This window comes from Coregonus clupeaformis, chromosome 13, assembly GCF_020615455.1.
Source record: "Coregonus clupeaformis isolate EN_2021a chromosome 13, ASM2061545v1, whole genome shotgun sequence".
Lineage (NCBI taxonomy): Eukaryota > Metazoa > Chordata > Actinopteri > Salmoniformes > Salmonidae > Coregonus > Coregonus clupeaformis.
Genome location: NC_059204.1, coordinates 29,649,684 through 29,671,450, shown reverse-complemented (window position 1 = coordinate 29,671,450; position 21,767 = coordinate 29,649,684). Strand labels below are relative to the sequence as shown.

At 46.3% G+C, this 21,767-nt stretch overlaps 1 protein-coding gene across 4 annotated transcripts in view; it reads left to right on the top strand.

The window, feature by feature from the left end:
• The window catches only part of jakmip2 (janus kinase and microtubule interacting protein 2), a 51,286-nt gene extending 30,765 nt beyond the window's left edge, over window positions 1–20,521 (top strand). For 2 of the 4 annotated variants that reach the window (XM_041893623.2, XM_041893621.2), the window contains exons 8-22: window positions 283–339; window positions 453–575; window positions 796–924; window positions 2,116–2,199; window positions 10,825–10,887; window positions 11,145–11,243; window positions 12,028–12,129; window positions 12,425–12,478; window positions 12,610–12,675; window positions 12,806–12,874; window positions 15,131–15,208; window positions 15,451–15,654; window positions 18,001–18,066; window positions 19,128–19,204; window positions 19,653–19,739. In XM_041893623.2, coding sequence (XP_041749557.1) covers window positions 283–339; window positions 453–575; window positions 796–924; window positions 2,116–2,199; window positions 10,825–10,887; window positions 11,145–11,243; window positions 12,028–12,129; window positions 12,425–12,478; window positions 12,610–12,675; window positions 12,806–12,874; window positions 15,131–15,208; window positions 15,451–15,654; window positions 18,001–18,066; window positions 19,128–19,178 — 1,245 coding nt within the window. In that variant the 3' untranslated portion in view covers window positions 19,179–19,204; window positions 19,653–19,739. Of the gene's footprint in view, window positions 1–282; window positions 340–452; window positions 576–795; window positions 925–2,115; window positions 2,200–10,824; window positions 10,888–11,144; window positions 11,244–12,027; window positions 12,130–12,424; window positions 12,479–12,609; window positions 12,676–12,805; window positions 12,875–15,130; window positions 15,209–15,450; window positions 15,655–18,000; window positions 18,067–19,127; window positions 19,205–19,652 lie in introns of all 4 variants that reach the window. The other 2 variants (XM_041893622.2, XM_041893620.2) reach the window with 1 other exon arrangement.
• Window positions 20,522–21,767: the final 1,246 nt, after the last annotated feature.

Sequence of the window (21,767 nt, the reverse complement as noted above, 5' to 3'; positions counted from 1 at the left end):
ATTGGCTGATCTCATGAAATGTATCCATGGTTGCTGAAGTTGTATGTTTGTTTGTTGGTAGTTCTTAAATGGAAAAGTCTTAACGGTATCTTTGGGATGTCCCAACTCTGACATCACCCCATTGAAGTTGAAATTTAAAAAGGTTAAGGTAAGGGTTAAGGTTAGGGTTAAGGTTAGTTAAGGGTTATGGTTAGGGTAGGGATTAAAGTTAGGGTTTATGGTAGGAACGTCCCAAGGATGCCGGATAGCACTAACCGTTCTGACATGCTCTATATATTTCAGGATAGGGAAAAACTCTTGCGGAAGAAGAGGCATAAACGAAGCAACAGACCAATAAAGGTAGAGTTTTTTCTTCCCATGACAACACAAAGAAAATATCTGTACAATAATACAGGTATCTGCCTTGAGAAATATCTGATTTCCCAACAATCCTGTGATCTCTCCCTACACAGAGGCACATTGTAGTGGACACCTTCTTTGGATACGATGAGGAATCCATGGACTCAGAGACATCCTCCGTGGCTTCGTTTCGCATGGACCGCACTCCAGCCACCCCTGATGAAGACCTGGATGAGGTGAGACCTGTTCACATCACAGGAAATAGACACAGCCCCTGGGTGGGGAAGGAACTTTATTTACAATAAGTGATCAATAACCTTTGCACAAGCAACAGCAGCACATCAGCATCTACTTTCACTGAACCAATGAGTTTCTAATCTCTCTATCCATAATTCCTCTTCCTGGCTTTCCTCCCAATGTCTTCTCTCTAACCCTGGGGTCCGTTCATGGTCACAGGGACTGGCCAACGAGGAGTCGGAGCTGCGCTTCAGGCAGCTGACCAGAGAGTACCAGGCCTTACAGAGGGCATACGCCCTGCTACAGGAACATCAAGGGGGCCTTCTAGACGCTGAGATTGAAGCTAAGGTACAGTGCCACTGCCATTAATGTTAACTTAAATATGACTGCCATTAATGTTAACTTAAATATCACTGCCATTAATGTTAACTTACCGTAAATATCACTGCCATTAATGTTCAGTTAAATATCTCTGCCATTAATGTTCAGTTAAATATCACTGCCATTAATGTTCAGTTAAATATCCCTGCCATTAATGTTCAGTTAAATATCACTGCCATTAATGTTCAGTAACTGTCAGTTAAAAATCACTGCCATTAATATTAACTTAAATATCACTGACATTAATGTTCAGTTAAATATCACTGCCATTAATGTTCAGTTAAATATCACTGCCATTAATGTTCAGTTAAATATCACTGCCATTAATGTTCAGTTAAATATCACTGCCATTAATGTTCAGTTACATATTACTGCCATTCATGTTCAGTTAAAAATCACTGCCATTAATATTAACTTAAATATCACTGACATTAATGTTCAGTTAAATATCACTGCCATCAATGTTCAGTTAAATATCACTGCCATTAATGTTCAGTTACATATTACTGCCATTAATGTTCAGTTAAATATCACTGCCATTAATATTAACTTAAATATCACTGCCATTAATGTTCAGTTAAATATCACTGCCATTAATGTTCAGTTAAATATCACTGCCATTAATGTTCAGTTAAATATCACTCCCATTAATGTTCAGTTAAATATCACTGCCATTAAAGGTGGAATCTGTACTTGGTGAAACTGCCTCATCCATTTGCAATACAACAACAAAGTATTTACTTCAAACAGCAAACACTGTTTTTTTCCCTCAGACATAATTGCACGAGCGACGGAACAGTAGAGTATGTACAGCGGATGCTCCTCTCCTCCGTTTCATCAACAAAGACAATAAAACATGCGCTGGGGCAAACAGTGGCACTGTTTCACCTCATGCTGATATACGCTTTAATGTTCAGTGAAATATCACCCACATAAGATTGTTTTTTGCCATCATCTGGGGCAATAGGGATGGGGTCATACCAGATTGGTTTCTGTATTCAGTAAAATATTGATACAACTGCATAAGCAGTCTAGACTGAGTGTACATATACCCCACTACAACTACAACACTGCTCATGCGTTCTAAAACAACACCACCCGTCACATTCAGCTGTATCCAGTGGTTGATGTTAATGTGGAAAATGTTGTGTGTCCCAGGCTCAGGAGCAGCTACATGCAGACATTCTCAGGTACAAGGCCAAGATAGAAGACCTGGAGAAGGAGCTCGCCCACAAAGGACAGGTAAATGACATTATCCCCAATACAGACAGACCAACACTAAGACATGGGCTGCATCCCAAATGACACCGTGAGGGAAAAAAGGAGTTGATCCCCTGCTGATTTTGTACGTTTTCCCACTGACAAAGAAATGATCAGTCTATAATTTTAATGGTAGGTTTATTTGAACTGTGAGAGACAGAATAAAAACAAAAAAATCCAGAAAAACGCATGTCAAAAAATGTTATAAATTGATTTGCATTTTAATGAGGGAAATAAGTATTTGACCCCCTCTCAATCAGAAAGATTTCTGGCTCCCAAGTGTCTTTTATACAGGTAACTGTCATGAGCCCTCTCACTCCACCGGGTTACCACCTTAATTTGCTTCCACTCTGCTCACCTCCCTCTCTCTACTCAGCCTAACTAGCTCCACCTGTCCCTGCTCTGCTCGGCTCTAATTACTCTGCCAGCTGCGCTGCATTACCCACTAACCTCTCCCAGTATTTAAGGCCCTGTCTTTCAGCTCTCCGGTGTCAGATCGTCTGCAAAGCTCACACCCGGAACCTGTTTGCTCGCGCTTCTGGCGCACCCTGGTTTTGTGACCCCGGACCTGCCTGTTTTTTGGATACTCTTCTGCCTCAGGAGATCCAGACCTGCTTCTGCCATTACGACTCCTGACTACTCTTCAATCCCGGTAACTCTGACCAGCCTTCTGCCTTGCTACTACGTATTTTGGATTTCCCTTGAACTGTACTGCTGCCTGGTTTCATTCCGCCCTGTTGTGTCTGTGTCTCCCCCCAGGACTTCTGGACCACCCACCACCGGCTTCATAGGACGCATCGCTGCCACTGGGGGGCACAGACCCAGCGCATTGGACGGGATCCCTGTTACCCCTGGAGCCTTCATTCACTCCCTACTTCCCTTTTCCCTTAAGTTTAATAAACTTTCTGGTGTGACGCAATTGTGGTCCTCTGGTCGTCTGTCTGAACCGTGACAGTACGATCTGACCATTATGGACTCAGCGCACACTTTCCCCGACATGGAAACCGATGAGCATGAGCAGCAGTTCCAGCAGCAGCAACAACAACTCGCCATGATCATTCAACTCCTCACCAACCCTTACCCCAGCCAGTCTGCCCACCAGCCCAGCCCCGAGTTACCTGCCCCGGTCATTGCAGCCGCTGCTCCGAACCCAAGATTGGAAACCCCGAGCGGTTCAACGGCGATTCAACCCAGGTCCGGCCATTCCTGACTAGCTGCCGACTTCAGTTCTCCTTGCAGCCAAGGACCTTCGCCACGGAGGGGGGCTAAAGTTGGGTATGCCATCACTCACCTGACGGGCCGAGCTCGACTCTGGGGAACAGCAGAGTTCGAACGTCAAACCCCGCATGTGCAACCTTCGACCTGTTTGCTGAGGGAGATGCTGAAGGTGTTTGACCTGGATTCACCCACCGCAGAGGCGTCTCGTGAACTGTTCAGTATTCGACAAGGCAGACGATACAGTCGCAGACCATTCCATCGACTTCCGAACCCTGGCTAGACGAAGTTCTTGGAACACACCATCGTTGGTGGACGCGTTCTTCCATAGTTTGGCTGACTATATCAAGGGCGACAGTTGGTCTCCCATGAACTGCCTTCCACTCTTGATGAAGCCATCGCACTGACTGTCAGGATCGACAGAAGGATACAGACCCGTCGTCGTGAGAGGGGGCGCCAAGGTCCACCTACTACCGGCATTCGGAGAGATCCGACTGGGCTCCTGTCATCTACTGCCACTCACCCAGGTCAGCTTGATCAGTCTGAGCCTATGGAGATTGGGCGAGCCTCCTCACTCCTGCAGAGCGCCAGCGCCGCTCCACCTCAAACCTCTGCCTCTATTGTGGAGGTGATGGACATCGTGGTGGTAACCTGCCCTTTAAAGGGCCGAAGCTCACCGGGCGTAGGGGGAGTCCGGTTGAGTTCAATGACCATCCAGTCCTCCGACCGCAAACCCCTGCTGCAAGTTCACCTCCGCCTCTCTGACTCAACTCACACCCTGGCTGCTCTGGTGGATTCTGGCGCCGAAGCCAACATAATGGACATCAAGCTGGCACGCCAACTGGGACTGGAGAACCTCCGTTTGACACCTCCTATTCCTGCCCGGGCACTGGACGGACACTTACTCGGATCGGTCACTCATGTCACGGCCCCGGTCTCGATGGGTCTGTCCGGAAACCATCAAGAAACTATCCAGTTTCACCTGCTCCCCTCTCCAGGCCAACCCCTCATCCTGGGTTACCCATGGCTCCGCCGGCACAACCCTCAGCTCGACTGGGTGACCGGGGTGATCAGGGAGTGGGGGAGAGGACTGCCACCGAACCTGCCTGCTTGCTGCCGCACTACCCTCGGCCAGTACCTACTAACTCCGCTCCTGACCTCTCCAATGTCCCAGAATGCTACCATGGTCTCAGAGAGGTGTTTAACAAAGCAAGAGCCACATCTCTGCCCCCTCACCGACCGTCACGACTGTGCCATCGACCTCCTCCCTGGAACAGCTCCTCCAAGGGGTCGTCTTTATTCGTTGTCTGCTCCTGAAAGAAAGTCCATGGAGGACTACATCAATGGCTCTCTGTCCACAGGATTAATCCGTTCATCTTCATCTCCTGCTGGTGCTGGCTTCTTCTTTGTGGGGAAGAAGGACGGATCTCTTCGCCCCTGCATCGACTACAGGGGACTCAACGACATCACAGTGAAAAAACCGTTACCCTCTGCCTCTGCTCACCTCTGCTTTTGAGTTGCTCCAGGGAGCCACTGTTTTTACCAAGTTGGATCTCAGAAACGCTTACCACCTAGTGCGGATCCGGGAGGGAGATGAATGGAAAACCGCATTCAATACACCAACAGGCCACTACGAGTATCTGGTTATGCCTTTTGGCCTCACCAATGCTCCTGCTGTGTTCCAGGCTCTAGTGAATGATGTACTGCGGGACATGTTAAACAAGTTTGTCTTCGTTTACCTGGATGACATCTTAATTTACTCCAGAAACCTGTCTGAACACACCCGCCATGTCCAGCAAGTCCTTCATCGTCTTCTGGAGAATTCCCCTCTACGCCAAGGCAGAGAAATGTGAGTTTCACGTCAAGACAGTGGCCTTCCTGGGGTACATAGTGGCAGAAGGAAGTATCCAAATGGATCCTGCCAAAGTATCAGCAGTCACTTCATGGCCAGTTCCGGAGAACAGAAAGAAGCTGCAACAGTTTCTGGGGTTTGCTAACTTCTATAGGAAGTTTATCCGGGAACTACAGTACCGTTGCTGCCCCTCTCACTGCTCTAACCAGCACCAAGCAACCCCTTCACCTGGACCCCAGCAGCCGACAAAGCCTTCAGTACCCTCAAGGTGAGGTTCACCTCCGCTCCCATCCTCCAGATGCCTGATGTGGACCGGCAATTCATTGTGGAGGTGGACGCCTCGGATGTGGGAGTTGGTGCTGTGATTTCTCAGTGGGCTGCGGAGGATAGGAAGCTCCATCCCTGTGCCTTTTTCTCACGTCGGTTGTCCCCCTCTGAGTGCAATTACGACATAGGGAACCGTGAGCTGCTGGCTGTGAAACTTGCCTTGGAGGAGTGGCGTCACTGGCTGGAGGGGTCCACCATTCCATTTCTCGTTTGGACCGATCATAAGAACTTGGAGTACATCCGCACGGCCAAACGGTTGAACTCCAGAGCAGTCCCGCTGGGCCTGTTCTTCACCAGGTTTAATTTCACTCTGTCATACCGGCCTGGATCACGCAACACCAAGCCAGACGCCCTCTCCCGTCAATTCCAGAAGGATGACACCCCCTCCAAGGACCCTGTGTCGATTCTGCCAAGTCCCTGCATCGTTGCAGCTCTGACCTGGGCTGTTGAGGAACAGGTGCTGGAGGCTCTCCGTAACCAGCCAGGTCCCAGCACTTGCCCAGCTGACCGCCTTTTTTGTCCCCCGAAGACCTGAGGTCCCAGGTCATTCAGTGGGGACATGACTCCCGCCTAGCTTGTCACCCTGGCTCCACCCGCACTTACAACCTGCTCGCCCAGAGGTTCTGGTGGCCCTCTCTGAGGAAGGATGTACGGGAATTCGTCCAAGCCTGCCCCATCTGCAACCAACACAAGTCGTCCTGCCAGCCCCCAGCCGGATTGCTGCAGCCCCTGCCTGTGCCCAGACGTCCCTGGTCTCACATCGCCCTTGACTTTGTCACGGGGCTGCCCCCTTCAAGTGGCATGACCGTCATTCTCACCATCGTTGACCGTTTCAGCAAGATGGCACACTTCATTCCCTCCCCAAGCTCCCAACCGCCAAGGAGACCGCCCAGGTGGTCCTGGAACACGTCTTCCGGATCCACGGACTGCCAAGGGATGTTGTTTCTGACCGTGGTCCACAATTCTCCTCCGCTTTTTGGAAGGAGTTCTGTCACCTGCTGGGAGCCACAGTCAGTCTGACTTCCGGATTCCATCCCCAATCCAATGGGCAGTCAGAGCGGGCTAATCAGGAGCTCGAGAAGGCACTGCGATGCATGACTTCACGCAACCCCCCACTCCTGGTCGCAGCAATTGACATGGGTGGAGTACGCACACAATTCTCTGACCTGCTCTGCCATCGGTATGTCCCCTTTCCAATGTGTTTATGGATACCAGCCTCCTCTATTTGCCAGCCAGGAGGAGGAGGTTGACTTGCCCATCTGCACTTGCTTTTGCCCGTCGATGTCGCCGCACCTGGTCACAAGCCCGAGCCACACTCCTCAGGTCCGTTGCCAGCTACACTACCGGGGCCAACCGTCGGAGAATTCCTGCTCCCACCTACCATGTTGGTCAAAGGGTGTGGTTGTCATCGAAGAACCTGCCACTCAGGGTGGAGTCGCAGAAGCTGGCACCTCGGTTCATTGGCCCATTCCCTATCATAAGAGTGATTAGCCCAACTGCTGTCCGGCTCCAACTGCCTAATTCCCTGAGGGTGCACCCCACTTTCCATGTGTCTAAGATTAAGCCCATCCATGAGAGTCCGCTGGTCCCTGCTGCGCCTGGTCCTCCTCCTCCACGGCTCGTCGATGGTGGTCTGGTTTACACCGTCCGCCGCCTGCTTCGGTCCAGACGGAGGGGTAGGGGTCTCCAGTACCTCATTGACTGGGAGGGCTATGGACCTGAGGAAAGGACCTGGGTGCCAGCGAGTCGGATTGTGGATAGGACTCTCATCACCGCTTTCCACCAACGGCATCCTGATCAACCTGCAATCCGTAGGGGCCGCCCCAGAGGGGTCCCTAACCGTCCGGCCCGCTCGGCTTCCTGTCCTGTGCCTGATCCTGTCTCGGGACCTGTCCCATCTCCCGACCACGGCCCTCCGGCTTCCTCCGAGGATGAGGACGTTCACTCGGACCGTTCGGAGGAGTTCTAGCCCTCCTCCGGCTCCCCTCCTCCCGCCCGGCGTGGTGTTGCTCTTGGGACTTCTGGGGCCGTCCCCTTGGGGGGTTCTGTCATGAGCCCTCTCACTCCACCGGGTTACCACCTTAATTTGCTTCCACTCTGCTCACCTCCCTCTCTCTACTCAGCCTAACTAGCTCCACCTGTCCCTGCTCTGCTCGGCTCTAATTACTCTGCCAGCTGCGCTGCATTACCCACTAACCTCTCCCAGTATTTAAGGCCCTGTCTTTCAGCTCTCCGGTGTCAGATCGTCTGCAAAGCTCACACCCGGAACCTGTTTGCTCGCGCTTCTGGCTCACCCTGGTTTTGTGACCCCGGACCTGCCTGTTTTTTGGATACTCTTCTGCCTCAGGAGATCCAGACCTGCTTCTGCCATTACGACTCCTGACTACTCTTCAATCCCGGTAACTCTGACCAGCCTTCTGCCTTGCTACTACGTATTTTGGATTTCCCTTGAACTGTACTGCTGCCTGGTTTCATTCCGCCCCTGTTGTGTCTGTGTCTCCCCCAGGACTTCTGGACCACCCACCACCGGCTTCATAGGACGCATCGCTGCCACTGGGGGGGGCACAGACCCAGCGCATTGGACGGGATCCCTGTTACCCCTGGAGCCTTCATTCACTCCCTACTTCCCTTTTCCCTTAAGTTTAATAAACTTTCTGGTGTGACGCAATTGTGGTCCTCTGGTCGTCTGTCTGAACCGTGACAGGTAACGAGCTGAGATTAGGAGCACACTCTTAAAGGGAGTGCTCCTAATCTCAGTCTGTAACCTGTATAAAAGACATCTGTCCACAGAAGCAATCAATCAATCAGATTCCAAACTCTCCACCATGGCCAAGACCAAAGAGCTCTCCAAGGATGTCAGGGACAAGATTGTAGACCTACACAAGGCTGGAATGGGCTACAAGACCATCGCCAAGCAGCTTGGTGAGAAGGTGACAACAGTTGGTGCGATTATTCGCAAATGGAAGAAACACAAAAAAACTGTCAATCTCCCTCGGCCTGGGGCTCCATGCAAGATCTCACCTCGTGGAGTTGCAATGATCATGAGAACAGTGAGGAATCAGCCCAGAACTACACGGGAGGATCTTGTCAATGATCTCAAGGCAGCTGGGACCATAGTCACCAAGAAAACAATTGGTAACACACTACGCCGTGAAGGACTGAAATCCTGCACCGCCCGCAAAGTCCCCCTGCTCAAGAAAGCACATATACAGGCCCGTCTGAAGTTTGCCAATGAACATCTGAATGATTCAGAGGAGAACTGGGTGAAAGTGTTGTGGTCAGATGAGACCAAAATGGAGCTCTTTGGCATCAACTCAACTCGCCGTGTTTGGAGGAGGAGGAATGCTGCCTATGACCCCAAGAACACCATCCCCACCGTCAAACATGGAGGTGGAAACATTATGCTTTGGGGGTGTTTTTCTGCTAAGGGGACAGGACAACTTCACCGCATCAAAGGGACGATGGACAGGGCCATGTACCGTCAAATCTTGGGTGAGAACCTCCTTCCCTCAGCCAGGGCATTGAAAATGGGTCGTGGATGGGTATTCCAGCATGACAATGACCCAAAACACATGGCCAAGGCAACAAAGGAGTGGCTCAAGAAGAAGCACATTAAGGCCCTGGAGTGGCCTAGCCAGTCTCCAGAACTTAATCCCATAGAAAATCTGTGGAGGGAGCTGAAGGTTTGAGTTGCCAAACGTCAGCCTCGAAACCTTAATGACTTGGAGAAGATCTGCAAAGAGGAGTGGGACAAAATCCCTCCTGAGATGTGTGCAAACCTGGTGGCCAACTACAAGAAACGTCTGACCTCTGTGATTGCCAACAAGGGTTTTGCCACCAAGTACTAAGTCATGTTTTGCAGAGGGGTCAAATACTTATTTCCCTCATTAAAATGCAAATCAATTTATAACATTTTTGACATGCGCTTTTCTGGATTTTTTTGTTGTTATTCTGTCTCTCACTGTTCAAATAAACCTACCATTAAAATTATAGACTGATCATGTCTTTGTCAGTGGGCAAACGTACAAAATCAGCAGGGGATCAAATACTTTTTTCCCTCACTGTATATAATGTACTACTTTTGACCAGGGTCCAGGGCTCTGTTTGGCGAAAGTAGTTCACTATAAAGGGAATGGGGTGCCATTTGAGATGGATCCTACGACATGTCCCAGTCGCATGGATGGCTTGTACTGTACGTGACCATAGTTATTATGCAATTATTTACGTACTAGGAGTACCAAATGAAACAGGGCTGTGAAAATGTAATTATAACTCCAAAGAGTGTTGGACTGTTAATAATGATTCGTCTTGGTGACCAAGAGGAAAAGTCAATTAATGGTATTGATTCGGTTGCCCCACAACAGAGAACAATTTTGAATAGGGTTCTGATTGACGCTAGTATTTCATACACTGTGGGTCAGATCAGTTAACAAACTCAAATGCTATCCATAATGGAATAGCTACACTGAGTGGACAGAACATTAAGAACACCTGCTTTTTCCATGACATAGACTGACCAGGTGAATCCAGGTGAAGGCTATGATCCCTTATTGATGTCACTTGTTAACTCTTAAGATGAAGGGGAGGAGACGGGGAGGAGACATTTTTAAGCCTTGAGGCAATTGAGACATGGATTGTGTGTGTGTGCCATTCCGAGGGTAAATGGGCAAGACAAAAGTTTTAAGTGCCTTTGAACGGGGTATGGTAGTAGGTCCCAGGCGCACCGGTTTGTGTCAAGAACTGCAACGCTGCTGGGTTTTTCACGCTCAACAGTTTCCTGTGTGTATGAAGGATGGTCCACCACCCAAAGGACATCCAGACAACTGGACACAACTGTGGGAAGCATTGGAGTCAACATTGGCCAGCATCCCTGTGGAACGCTTTCAACACCTTGTAGAGTCCATGCCCCGACAAATTGAGGCTGTTCTGAGGGCAAAACGGGGTGCAACTCAATAGTAGGAAGGTGTTCCTAATGTTTTGTACACTCAGTGTATGATATCGATCTACGGGAGCATATATATTATTATATTATATTATGTTATAATAAATTGTTATTATATATAGATGTTAGATATTTCATAAGACAAGCCTCATCAGTATGGTGCAACCAGAGAAATAGACTGGTAAACTCATTGGTACACTCATTCTAATTCCATGGTTATAAGTAACAAAAGACAATGTTTCCCTCATTGAAACTGGGTTCCCTCTCGCAGGACTCCAAGTGGGTAGGGGAGAAACAGCTGTTCTTCAGGAGGAATCAGGAGCTGCTGGAAAAGGTCTGTCCTGCTATGATATCATTTATATTATAATAATATTGCATTGCACCATTCATCATCACATGGAAGCACTTTACTTTCTGCAGTAAAGTCAACTCACCTCGCCCTCCACTAACGTCCACTTCCGAGAAGGGTGATGCATGGTAGCCATTTTGGATCTGAACATTCACTATGCACCACTTGATATTGCAGAGGGTATGGAAGTCCATGCTACTGGCAGGCTCTGACCTTCATGCTATCCCTCTGGTCTTCTGCAGGTGGAGAAGTTAGATGCAAAATGTGGTCGACAGCAACAGGAGCTGCAAGATTCCAAGGACCAGAATGAGCTCCTGGAATTCAGAATACTGGAACTAGAGGTGGGCATGGTTTTGACATGTTAATGAAGCATACTGTACATTTGAATGGAATCACAGCTGTTTACATAAATAAAAATGTTTAAGATCAGTGGTGGACTAGGTAAATATATAATGAGTTTGTAATATTCCCATCAATAGAACAGAGAGACACATGATGCACATTACTTCAGGCTTGTTTGGGGAACCTCTGTATTCAGTGTTACAGTTGCTCAGCTCAGTGTTTCTCAGCCCCAACAGACACACACACACACACACACACACACACACACACACTGTGTAGGCTATTTTCTCTGTCCCGAGCACATCTAGGCCCTGGCCGTGTGGAGCATGATAATTCCTGCCCCGAGACCTACAGCCCAGCACTGCTTGCTGCTTCTGCCAAAATGCTAATCAATTGCAGTTTTTTTCATGGCCAGGCTCAGACACAGGGCTTTGTACATTCTGTGCTGCAGTGCAGATACTGCAATAAGCTCCCAAAAGGATGGTGCTTCCATCTACTGGATGAAGAATAGAACAGCAGAAAATACCCCTGCACTGAATCCCTCCAGTCTTTTTTGTCCAATCATTAAAAAATAATTATATATGTTTTATTGTCACATACAACGGATAGGTGCAGTGAAATGTGTTGCTTTACAAGGTCAGCCATAGTAGTAAGGCACCCCTGGAGCAAATTAGGGTTAAGTGCCTTGCTCAAGGGCACATCCACAGATCTTTCACCTTGTCGGTTCCATCCTTTTAACCGATGCTTTTAACTGATTAAATAAATGTCCTTTTCGTCCTGTAGGAGCGTGAGCGGAAGTCCCCTCCGTTTAATCATCTCCGCATGCATCCGTTCTCCGAGGGTGTCAGCGCCCTACAGATCTACTGTATGAAGGAAGGAGTGAAGGTATAACCCATCTCAATAATATCTAATAGCGTTGTAACATTTTACATTTTAGTCATTTAGCAGACGCTCTTATTAGCGACTTACAATTAGTGCATTCATCTTAAGATAGCTAGGTGAGACAACAACACATCACAATCATATCAAGTACATTTTCTCTCAACAAAGTATTTATCAGTAAAGTCAGTGCTTGTAGGAAAAGACAAGTGTCTTTTTCTTATAACGTGATATTTTGTCTTCCTGCAAAACAATGTCAGGTGAAATATGATGCTGATTGTTTATTTCAATCCTTTCCCAGGATGTCTGTGTACCTGACCTGATCAAGCTCCTAGACATTCTGGGTGATAACGGGGTAAGTCTGTTTGAAAGGGCTCTATAATATGTTGTTACTGATGTTTTGCTAATGTTTTCCAATCACTCCTCCTTTTCGCAAATGATTGAAAATCAAGATTCTTTAACCTTATTTTTATTAATTTTTTTCAGAACTTGCGAAATGAGGAGCAGGTGGCCATTATTCAAGCTAGCACTGTCCTCTCTCTTGCTGAAAAGGTATGCCATTACAAAACAAATATCGTTGCTTAGTTCAAAGTAACTTGTAAGCAGTATCATAGCCATTCATATAGCATTGTTACTTATCGAAGTCGTTGTTGTGCATTGTGGTGTCTTTGTCTCCCCCTAGTGGATACAACAGATCGAGGGAACAGAGGCAGCACTGCACCAGAAGATGATTGACCTGGAGCTAGAGATGGTGAGTCTCTTCAACATTCACATCCCTCACTCACTGTCACTTCACACTAGCTCGGCTTGACTTGAGAGGTTTTTACTGCGTTTCATGAAATTAAAATGTCATATTGCTGCTTATGTGGTTTATGGGCGGCAGGTAGCCTAGCGGTTAAGAGCGTTGGGCCAGTAACTGAAAGGTCGCTGGTTTGAATCCCTGAGCCGACTAGGTGAAAAATCTGCCGATGTGCCCTTGGGCAAGGCACTTAACACTAATTGCTCCTGTATGTCGCTCTGGATAAGAGCCTCTGCTAAATGACGTAAATGTAGAGTGTATGTGCACAAGATATTTACTATCCTGTGTTCCTGGTTCCCTCCCAGTCTTGTCAATATCGCTGAGATGTTTCCACTATTCCAGGTTTGTAACTGTGACACAAGCAGGATGTTTGTTGTAATTTCGCAGAACCAGACAAGTGTGTCTCTGAATATTGCATACAGTCTGGCACATGTTGTGTAATATGTATATACAGTGGTGTGAAAAAGTGTTTGCCCCCTTCCTGATTTGTTATTTGTTTGCATGTTTGTCACACTTAAATGTTTCAGATCATCAGACAAATTTAAATATTAGTCAAAGATAACACAAGTAAACACAAAATGCAGTTTTGAAATGAAGGTTGTTATTATTAAGGGAAAACAAAATCCAAGTGATTGCCCCCTACAACCTAATAACTGGTTGGGCCACCCTTAGCAGCAACAACTGCAATCAAGCGTTTGCGATAACTTGCAATGAGTCTTTTACAGCGCTGTGGAGGAATTTTGGCCCACTCATCTTTGCAGAATTGTTGTAATTCAGCCACATTGGAGGGTTTGAGCATGAACTGCCTTTTTAAGGTCATGCCACAGCATCTCAATAGGATTCAGGTCAGGACTTTGACTAGGCCACTCCAAAGTCTTCATTTTGTTTTTCTTCAGCCATTCAGAGGTGGACTTGCTGGTGTGTTTTGGATAATTGTCCTGCTGCAGAACCCAAGTTCACTTCAGCTTGAGGTCACGAACTGATGGCCGGACATTCTCCTTCAGGATTTTTTGGTAGACAGCAGAATTCATGGTTCCATTTATCACAGCAAGTCTTCCAGGTCCTGAAGCAGCAAAACAGACCCAGACCATCACACTACCACCACCATATTTTACTGTTGGTATGATGTTCTTTTTCTGAAATGCGGTGTTACTTTTACGCCAGATGTAATGGGACACACACCTTCCAAAAAGTTCAACTTTTGTCTCGTCAGTCCACAGAGTATTTTCCCAAAGGTCTTGGGGATCATCAAGATGTTTTCTGGCAAAAATGAGATGAGCCTTAATGTTATTTTTGCTCAGCAGTGGTTTTCGTCTTGGAACTCTGCCATGCAGGCCATTTTTGCCCAGTCTCTTTCTTATGGTGGAGTCATGAACACTGACCTTAACTGAGGCAAGTGTGGCCTGCAGCTCTTTGGATGTTGTTGTGGGGTCTTTTGTGACCTCTTGGATGAGTCGTCGCTGCGCTCTTGGGGTAATTTTGGTCGGCCCGGCCACTCCTGGGAAGGTTCACCACTGTTCCATGTTTTCGCCATTTGTGGATAATGGCTCTCACTATGGTTCGCTGGAGTCCCAAAGCTTTAGAAATGGCTTTATAACCTTTTCCAGACTGATGGATCTCAATTACTTTCTTTCTCATTTGTTCCTGAATTTCTTTGGATCTCGGCATGATGTCTAGCTTTTGAGGATCTTTTGGTCTACTTCACTTTGTCAGGCAGGTCCTATTTAAGTGATTCCTTGATTGAGAACAGGTGTGGCAGTAACCAGGCCTGGGTGTGGCTAGAGGAATTGAACTCAGGTGTGATAAACCACAGTTGAGTTGTGTTATAACAGGGGGGGGCAAACACTTTTTCACACAGGGCCATGTAGGTTTGGATTTTGTTTTCCCTTAATAATAACAACCTTCATTTCAAAACTGCATTTTGTGTTTACTTGTGTTATCTTTGACTAATATTTAAATTTGTTTGATGATCTGAAACATTTAAGTGTGACAAACATGCAAACAAATAACAAATCAGGAAGGGGGCAAACACTTTTTCACACCACTGTATTGTTTCATGTTTGTGTGGAAGAGATGCTCAAAGAACTATAAGGCGTATAGACAACACTACCTGTTGATGTGATGTTAGGGATTGGTGACGATGGTACTGTCTTCTTCAGTCACAGTATTGAGATCAGAGCACTGACCAGAGAGCACTGTCCCCCACAGGAGATGTTCTGCAAGCAGAAAGGCTATCTGGAGGAGGAGCTGGACTACAGGAAGTCAGCCCTGGATCAGGCCTACACGGTAACTGTTGCATTCCCCCTCATTCAACCGCCTGCCTTTAAATACAGGATTACTTTTTTGTTGGCTGCAAACATGTTACATTTCAAATGAACTTTGAACATACTGTAAGTGTAACATAGATTGTTGTGCGTGTGCAGTACAACCCCTCTCCCCTAGCCAGTACCGACTTGTAGATGATGGCTATCTACATACATAATATTATCGTCACTTTGGTTAACTACCCCCTCAACCTCCCCTAACAGCAAATCCAGGAGCTGGAGGCTACTCTGTACAACGCACTGCAGCAGGACAAGGTGATCGGGTACGGCGAGCCTCTGAGTGACATGCAGAAGGACGAGCTACGTACGTCCGTGGAGAAGCTACGCAGACAGATGCTGAGGAAGAGCAGAGAGTTTGACTGTCAGGTCCTGGCTGAGAGGATGGAGCTGCTCCACCAGGCCCATCAGGTACAATATACAGTCACACAATATATGCCATTCAGCTGACGTTTTTGTCCAAAGCCACTTATAGTGTATGCATACATGTAACGTTACATTTTCATATGGGTGGCGCCAGTGGGAATCAAACCCACTATCCATTCAGACTACCAGAAATGTATTATGCGTCAACGAGTAAACTCCCTTTGATGACTCAACATGAGACATGACTCAACAGATGAGGACAGTCTGTTGGACTTGCAGCTGAAACTATGTTTTCTCTATGAGTAGCCTTGTCTGAGACTTTAGACCTGAAGCTTTGTGTTAGTGGACACACATTTCTTAGTCACAGAGGCAACCCATGGTCGATACCTGTTGGTTACACCAAGGTATTCTCATTCCTAATCCTATGGTGGTTACACCAAGGTATTCTCATTCCTAATCCTATGGTGGTTACACCAAGGTATTCTCATTCCTAATCCTATGGTGGTTACACCAAGGTATTCTCATTCCTAATCCTATGGGGGTTACACCAAGGTATTCTAATTTCTAATCCTATGGTGGTTACACCAAGGTATTCTCATTCCTAATCCTATGGTGGTTACACCAAGGTATTCTCATTCCTAATCCTATGGTGGTTACACCAAGGTATTCTCATTCCTAATCCTATGGTGGTTACACCAAGGTATTCTCATTTCTAATCCTATGGTGGTTACACCAAGGTATTCTCATTCCTAATCCTATGGTGGTTACACCAAGGTATTCTCATTCCTAATCCTATGGTGGTTACACCAAGGTATTCTCATTCCTAATCCTATGGTGGTTACACCAAGGTATTCTCATTCCTAATCCTATGGTGGTTACACCAAGGTATTCTCATTTCTAATCCTATGGTGGTTATACCAAGGTATTCTCATTCCTAATCCTATGGTGGTTACACCAAGGTATTCTCATTCCTAATCCTATGGTGGTTACACCAAGGTATTCTCATTCCTAATCCTATGGTGGTTACACCAAGGTATTCTCATTTCTAATCCTATGGTGGTTACACCAAGGTATTCTCATTCCTAATCCTATGGTGGTTACACCAAGGTATTCTCATTCCTAATCCTATGGTGGTTACACCAAGGTATTCTCATTCCTAATCCTATGGTGGTTACACCAAGGTATTCTCATTCATAATCCTATGGTGGTTACACCAAGGTATTCTCATTCCTAATCCTATGGTGGTTACACCAAGGTATTCTCATTCCTAATTCTATGGTGGTTACACCAAGCTATTCTAATTTCTAATTCAATGGTGGTTACACCAAGGTATTCTCATTCCTAATCCTATGGTGGTTACACCAAGGTATTCTCATTCCTAATCCTATGGTGGTTACACCAAGGTATTCTCATTCCTAATCCTATGGTGGTTACACCAAGGTATTCTCATTCCTAATCCTATGGTGGTTACACCAAGGTATTCTCATTCCTAATCCTATGGTGGTTACACCAAGGCCAAGGCAGACAGTCACACCAGTAGAACCCTGATGCACCTGCATAGGAGTCAACATATGGCATACACTTAACTTGAGGGATTCACACCTGCACCCGCTTTGATGAAAGAAAGGTCAATAAAGTACAGTATGTCCATAAAGAACAGAAGGATGACAGGACTTTCACAGCTCCTCAGTCCTAACATCTGTTCAATACTTAGTATGCAACACTCACACCTGACATTGACTTGATATTGTTACTCTAAGCAGTTACAACATTTAACAGAATACAGCATATGTTTATTGGAATGAACACGAGGTTGTTCAACCCTAAATTGTAATTTACTGTAACATGGAAGAAAGATGATGCAGCTGCTACAGTTCCTAAATGCTACTGTAGAGGGCGATGTTCCATTGATTTACAGTTTACACTGGCTGAGTCACTCCAGGGGGTAGCAGAATCATGTGCCAGCCTCTCACACACACCCAGCTGGTGAACCCCTTACCAGGCTACTCCAAGGGCAGATCTATCAGCATACCTGTCTCACTCATGGTTTTACACAAAGCATTTATTGTTTCAATAAACCATGCCACAGGCAGATGCTCCAATGAAACCCCAAATGTATCTAAATAATTTTCACTGATACACCAAAACTGTAATACTGAAAATACATGTGTACCTGACTGGACAATACATATATGTTTTCCTAACGTTTGTTGTAACGTTTATTTATATTTCCAGCAGTGATTCAAAAGTGTATGTAAAATATACATTTATGGAGCATATTTGTGTTGGCTTGGCATACAGTTATTTCAGCTATAGCATGCAGTGTTACTGTTGAATAGATGTAATATACTCACTAAGGGAACAACAATATTTACTTTACAATATTTTCAGAGAATCCGGGACCTGGAGGATAAGACAGACATTCAGAGGAGACAAATTAAGGATCTGGAGGAGAAGGTAAGATGGCCGTCAGAGTTATTTACTGTCACACAGGTTTTGCTCTCTCCTCTCCCCTGTCGGCTATAAACTGGCTATAACTGAGTGTGTCCCAAATGCCATCCTATTTCCTATCTAGTCCTATGGACCCTAGTTAAAAGTAGTGCACGATATAGGAAATAGTTTACGATTTTTGGAACTCAGCCCCTGTGATGCTTCTGTGACCTGAAGGGGCCTGTATAATGTGTTGTTATCCCTAAGGCTTTCCCCCTGACTGACATTCAGTCTGCCTTCTCCTTATAGTATCCTTACAGTCAAGCATCAGGCAGACCTATGTCCCGCTGAACCCCACATCACTGACTAGTTCATGAACCAAACATAATAAGGCGTGGCCAGTAGTTCTGCTTCCATTGTTGCACGATACAGAGGGGAATGTGCAGTTTGGTCAGGTCAGCACGTATAGTCAGGACCTCGGCCCTGTCAGAGTTAAAGTTGTATATGAACCAAGTTGTACATGACTCAGAGACTCAGAATGTATTTTACTGTAGTTCTGTTATGGCTATGCTCTGTTTGACACCATAGTGGCTAGCCATATCAGGACTAGTTTTCTCTGTAAGAAATTTGCTATTTAAATAAAGTTCAATTGATTGATTAATTGATAGTTCCCCTACCTGCTAGGACAGTTTCTTTGTAACTTTCTTAAGCGTCCTCTGTTTCTGCTTGTAACTAACATGTCTTCTGTTTTTCTGACTCTCCTCTCTCTCTCTTTCTCTCTCTCTCTCTCTCTCACGCTCTCTCTGTCTCTTCTCTCTCTCCTCTCTCTCTCTTTCTCTCTCTCTCTCTCTTTCTCTCTTTCTCTCTCTCTCCTCTCTCTCTGTCTCTCTCTCTGTCGCTCTCTCTCTTTCACTCTCTCTCCTCTATCTCTCTCTCCTCTCTCTCTCTCTCTCTCCTCTCTCTCTCTCTGTCTGTCACTGTCTCTCTCTCTCCTCTCTCTCTCCTCTCTCTCTCTCCGCTATATCTCTCCTCTATCTCTCTCTCTCCTCTCTCTCTCTCCTCTCTCTCCTCTCTCTCTCTCTCTGTAGTTTTTGTTTCTGTTCTTGTTCTTTTCTCTTGCCTTTATCCTTTGGCCTTGATGTCTGTGACATCTCCTGCAGCAGAGGTGAGTCTGGCCTGGTAAATAAACTCAAGAGAATCTTCTCATCTTCCTCTCTGCACTCATCTGTTTCCCCTGTTGTTCTTCATCTCCCTAGTGACCATCAGGACCTGTGATAATCATGAGTGAAGTCGTCTTTGTAGTGTAGCCAACGTGTCTTTCCACAGTTGTGATTCATTAAGTTCCATTGTTTAGGGAATCATGCTATATGTAACTAATACTTTTCCTTTCCATTGTAGCCAACCCATTTTTCCTTCACAGTTATAAAGAACAGCATTATTTAGTGCTAACCTTTGTCAGACTGGGACATTGTGTTCTTGGCATGCAAGCTTTGTTTGGTCTGCCGGCTGCTCGGCCGCTTCTTAGTTCTCCCTATGGATAACGCTATAATGTACACACAACCATTGTTAGATTGATCTTATACTCTTCTTTCGTTTTCTCTTTCTGTTTGCAGACAGACTGGCAGCCTGGAGATTGTGTTTGTGACTGCAGTGGTTTTTATTTTGGGGAGAAGTCGACTTTGTGGCTCATGTTGTAACAGTGAGTGGAAATGGAACTGTTGTGTGTCGGACATGGCTGGGAATTCACCCCTGTTTGATTTGGGACCTCACTCTGGGGATATACATGATGTATGCTGCATTGCACTGGACGGATCCTTGGACCATGGAACTTTTCTCAACTCAGTGGGATAACTGGAACCCTCCGTCAGAAAACACACACACACACGTGTAAACACTCATATACACTGTACACACTGATACAAACATACTGGAAACACACACACACATGCACACACACACACACACACACACACACACACACACACACACACCAACCCACTTTTAAAGACATAAAGGAAACCAAAGTCTGGGAGATCTTATCTCTGCCATGCAGGGGGACGCTACACCATCCATCTACTCCAAGACTACACCCCGACTACATACCGACTACCCCCCGACTACCCTCCGACTAGCTCAGACTACCCCCAGACTACCCCCAGGAGATGACAGTAAAGGCTGGTGTAGGCTTCATCAATAGACCTCACCAGACCACAGTCCTTCTCACTCTCTCCCTCTCCTCTCTCTCTTATAAACCTGAACGGACGCTCTTATGTGTGCATGCACCCCTTCACAGGAGTGACGAGAAATGATCAGGGCCTGTGACTGTGGTGACTGACTGATCTGATGGTGACTGACTGATCTGATGGTGACTGACTGACTGATCTGATGGTGACTGACTGTTTTGAAGCCCCGTGTAGCTCAGTTGGTAGATCATGGCGCTTGCAACGCCAGGGTTGTGGGTTCGTTTCCCACGGGGGGCCAGTATGAAAATGTATGCACTCACTAACTGTAAGTCGCTCTGGATAAGAGCGTCTGCTAAAATGACAAAGAAAAAAAGATGAATGACTGATCTGATGGTGACTGACTGACTGTTCTGATGGTGACTGACTGTTCTGATGGTGATTGACTGACTGTTCTGATGGTGATTGACTGACTGATCTGATGGTGACTGACTGACTGTTCTGATGGTGACTGACTGACTGTTCTGATGGTGACTGACTGACTGATCTGATGGTGACTGACTGACTGTTCTGATGGTGACTGACTGACTGTTCTGATGGTGACTGACTGACTGTTCTGATGGTGATTGACTGACTGTTCTGATGGTGACTGACTGATCTGATGGTGACTGACTGACTGTTCTGATGGTGACTGACTGACTGTTCTGATGGTGATTGACTGACTGTTCTGATGGTGACTGACTGATCTGATGGTGACTGACTGACTGTTCTGATGGTGACTGACTGACTGTTCTGATGGTGACTGACTGATCTGATGGTGACTGACTGAATGTTCTGATGGTGACTGACTGTTCTGATGGTGACTGACTGATCTGATGGTGACTGACTGATCTGATGGTGACTGACTGACTGTTCTGTGACCAGGAGACACAGGACATGGGACACCCAGGATAATGTGTCTCCTCTGGTCTCAGACCAGCTGAAACAGATCAGGTGATGGCAGAGAGAGAGAGAGAAGGATGGGAGAGAGAGGATCGACTATGTGCTCACACACTGACCCACCAGATCTCATTTTCAACAGAAGACCAAGGTTTCTGTTTGGAGACCTTCACTTTAACTGTATTTTTTTAAACCAGCGGACAGAATGGAATTAGGTCTCTGGTTCTACTTTCTTTCCTTTTTTAATAAACCAAACGTCCCAGTCGATCCCCATGTACCAAGATTTCCACAGAGAAAAAAAAGACCCTCTCTATATGGCTGTGTAATATATACATTTGTTGATATGTACATGTGTCTTGATGATTTCCTGTAGTCTCTTTCCTTCTTTCTGTGAATATGACCTCTTTCTCCTTTGCAGCTTGAACAGTAGAACTACTCAGCGGTTTTTAAATACCCCAACGTATGAAATGCTCTGTTTATTGTGGTGACAGCTGCACATTAACTTTATTTCCTCAATTGTACTGAACTTAAAGGAATTGGAATATCGATATTCTCCTCCACCGTTTTTCCTTTCACATTCCCTCTCTTTTGTACTCTTTCAAGATGATC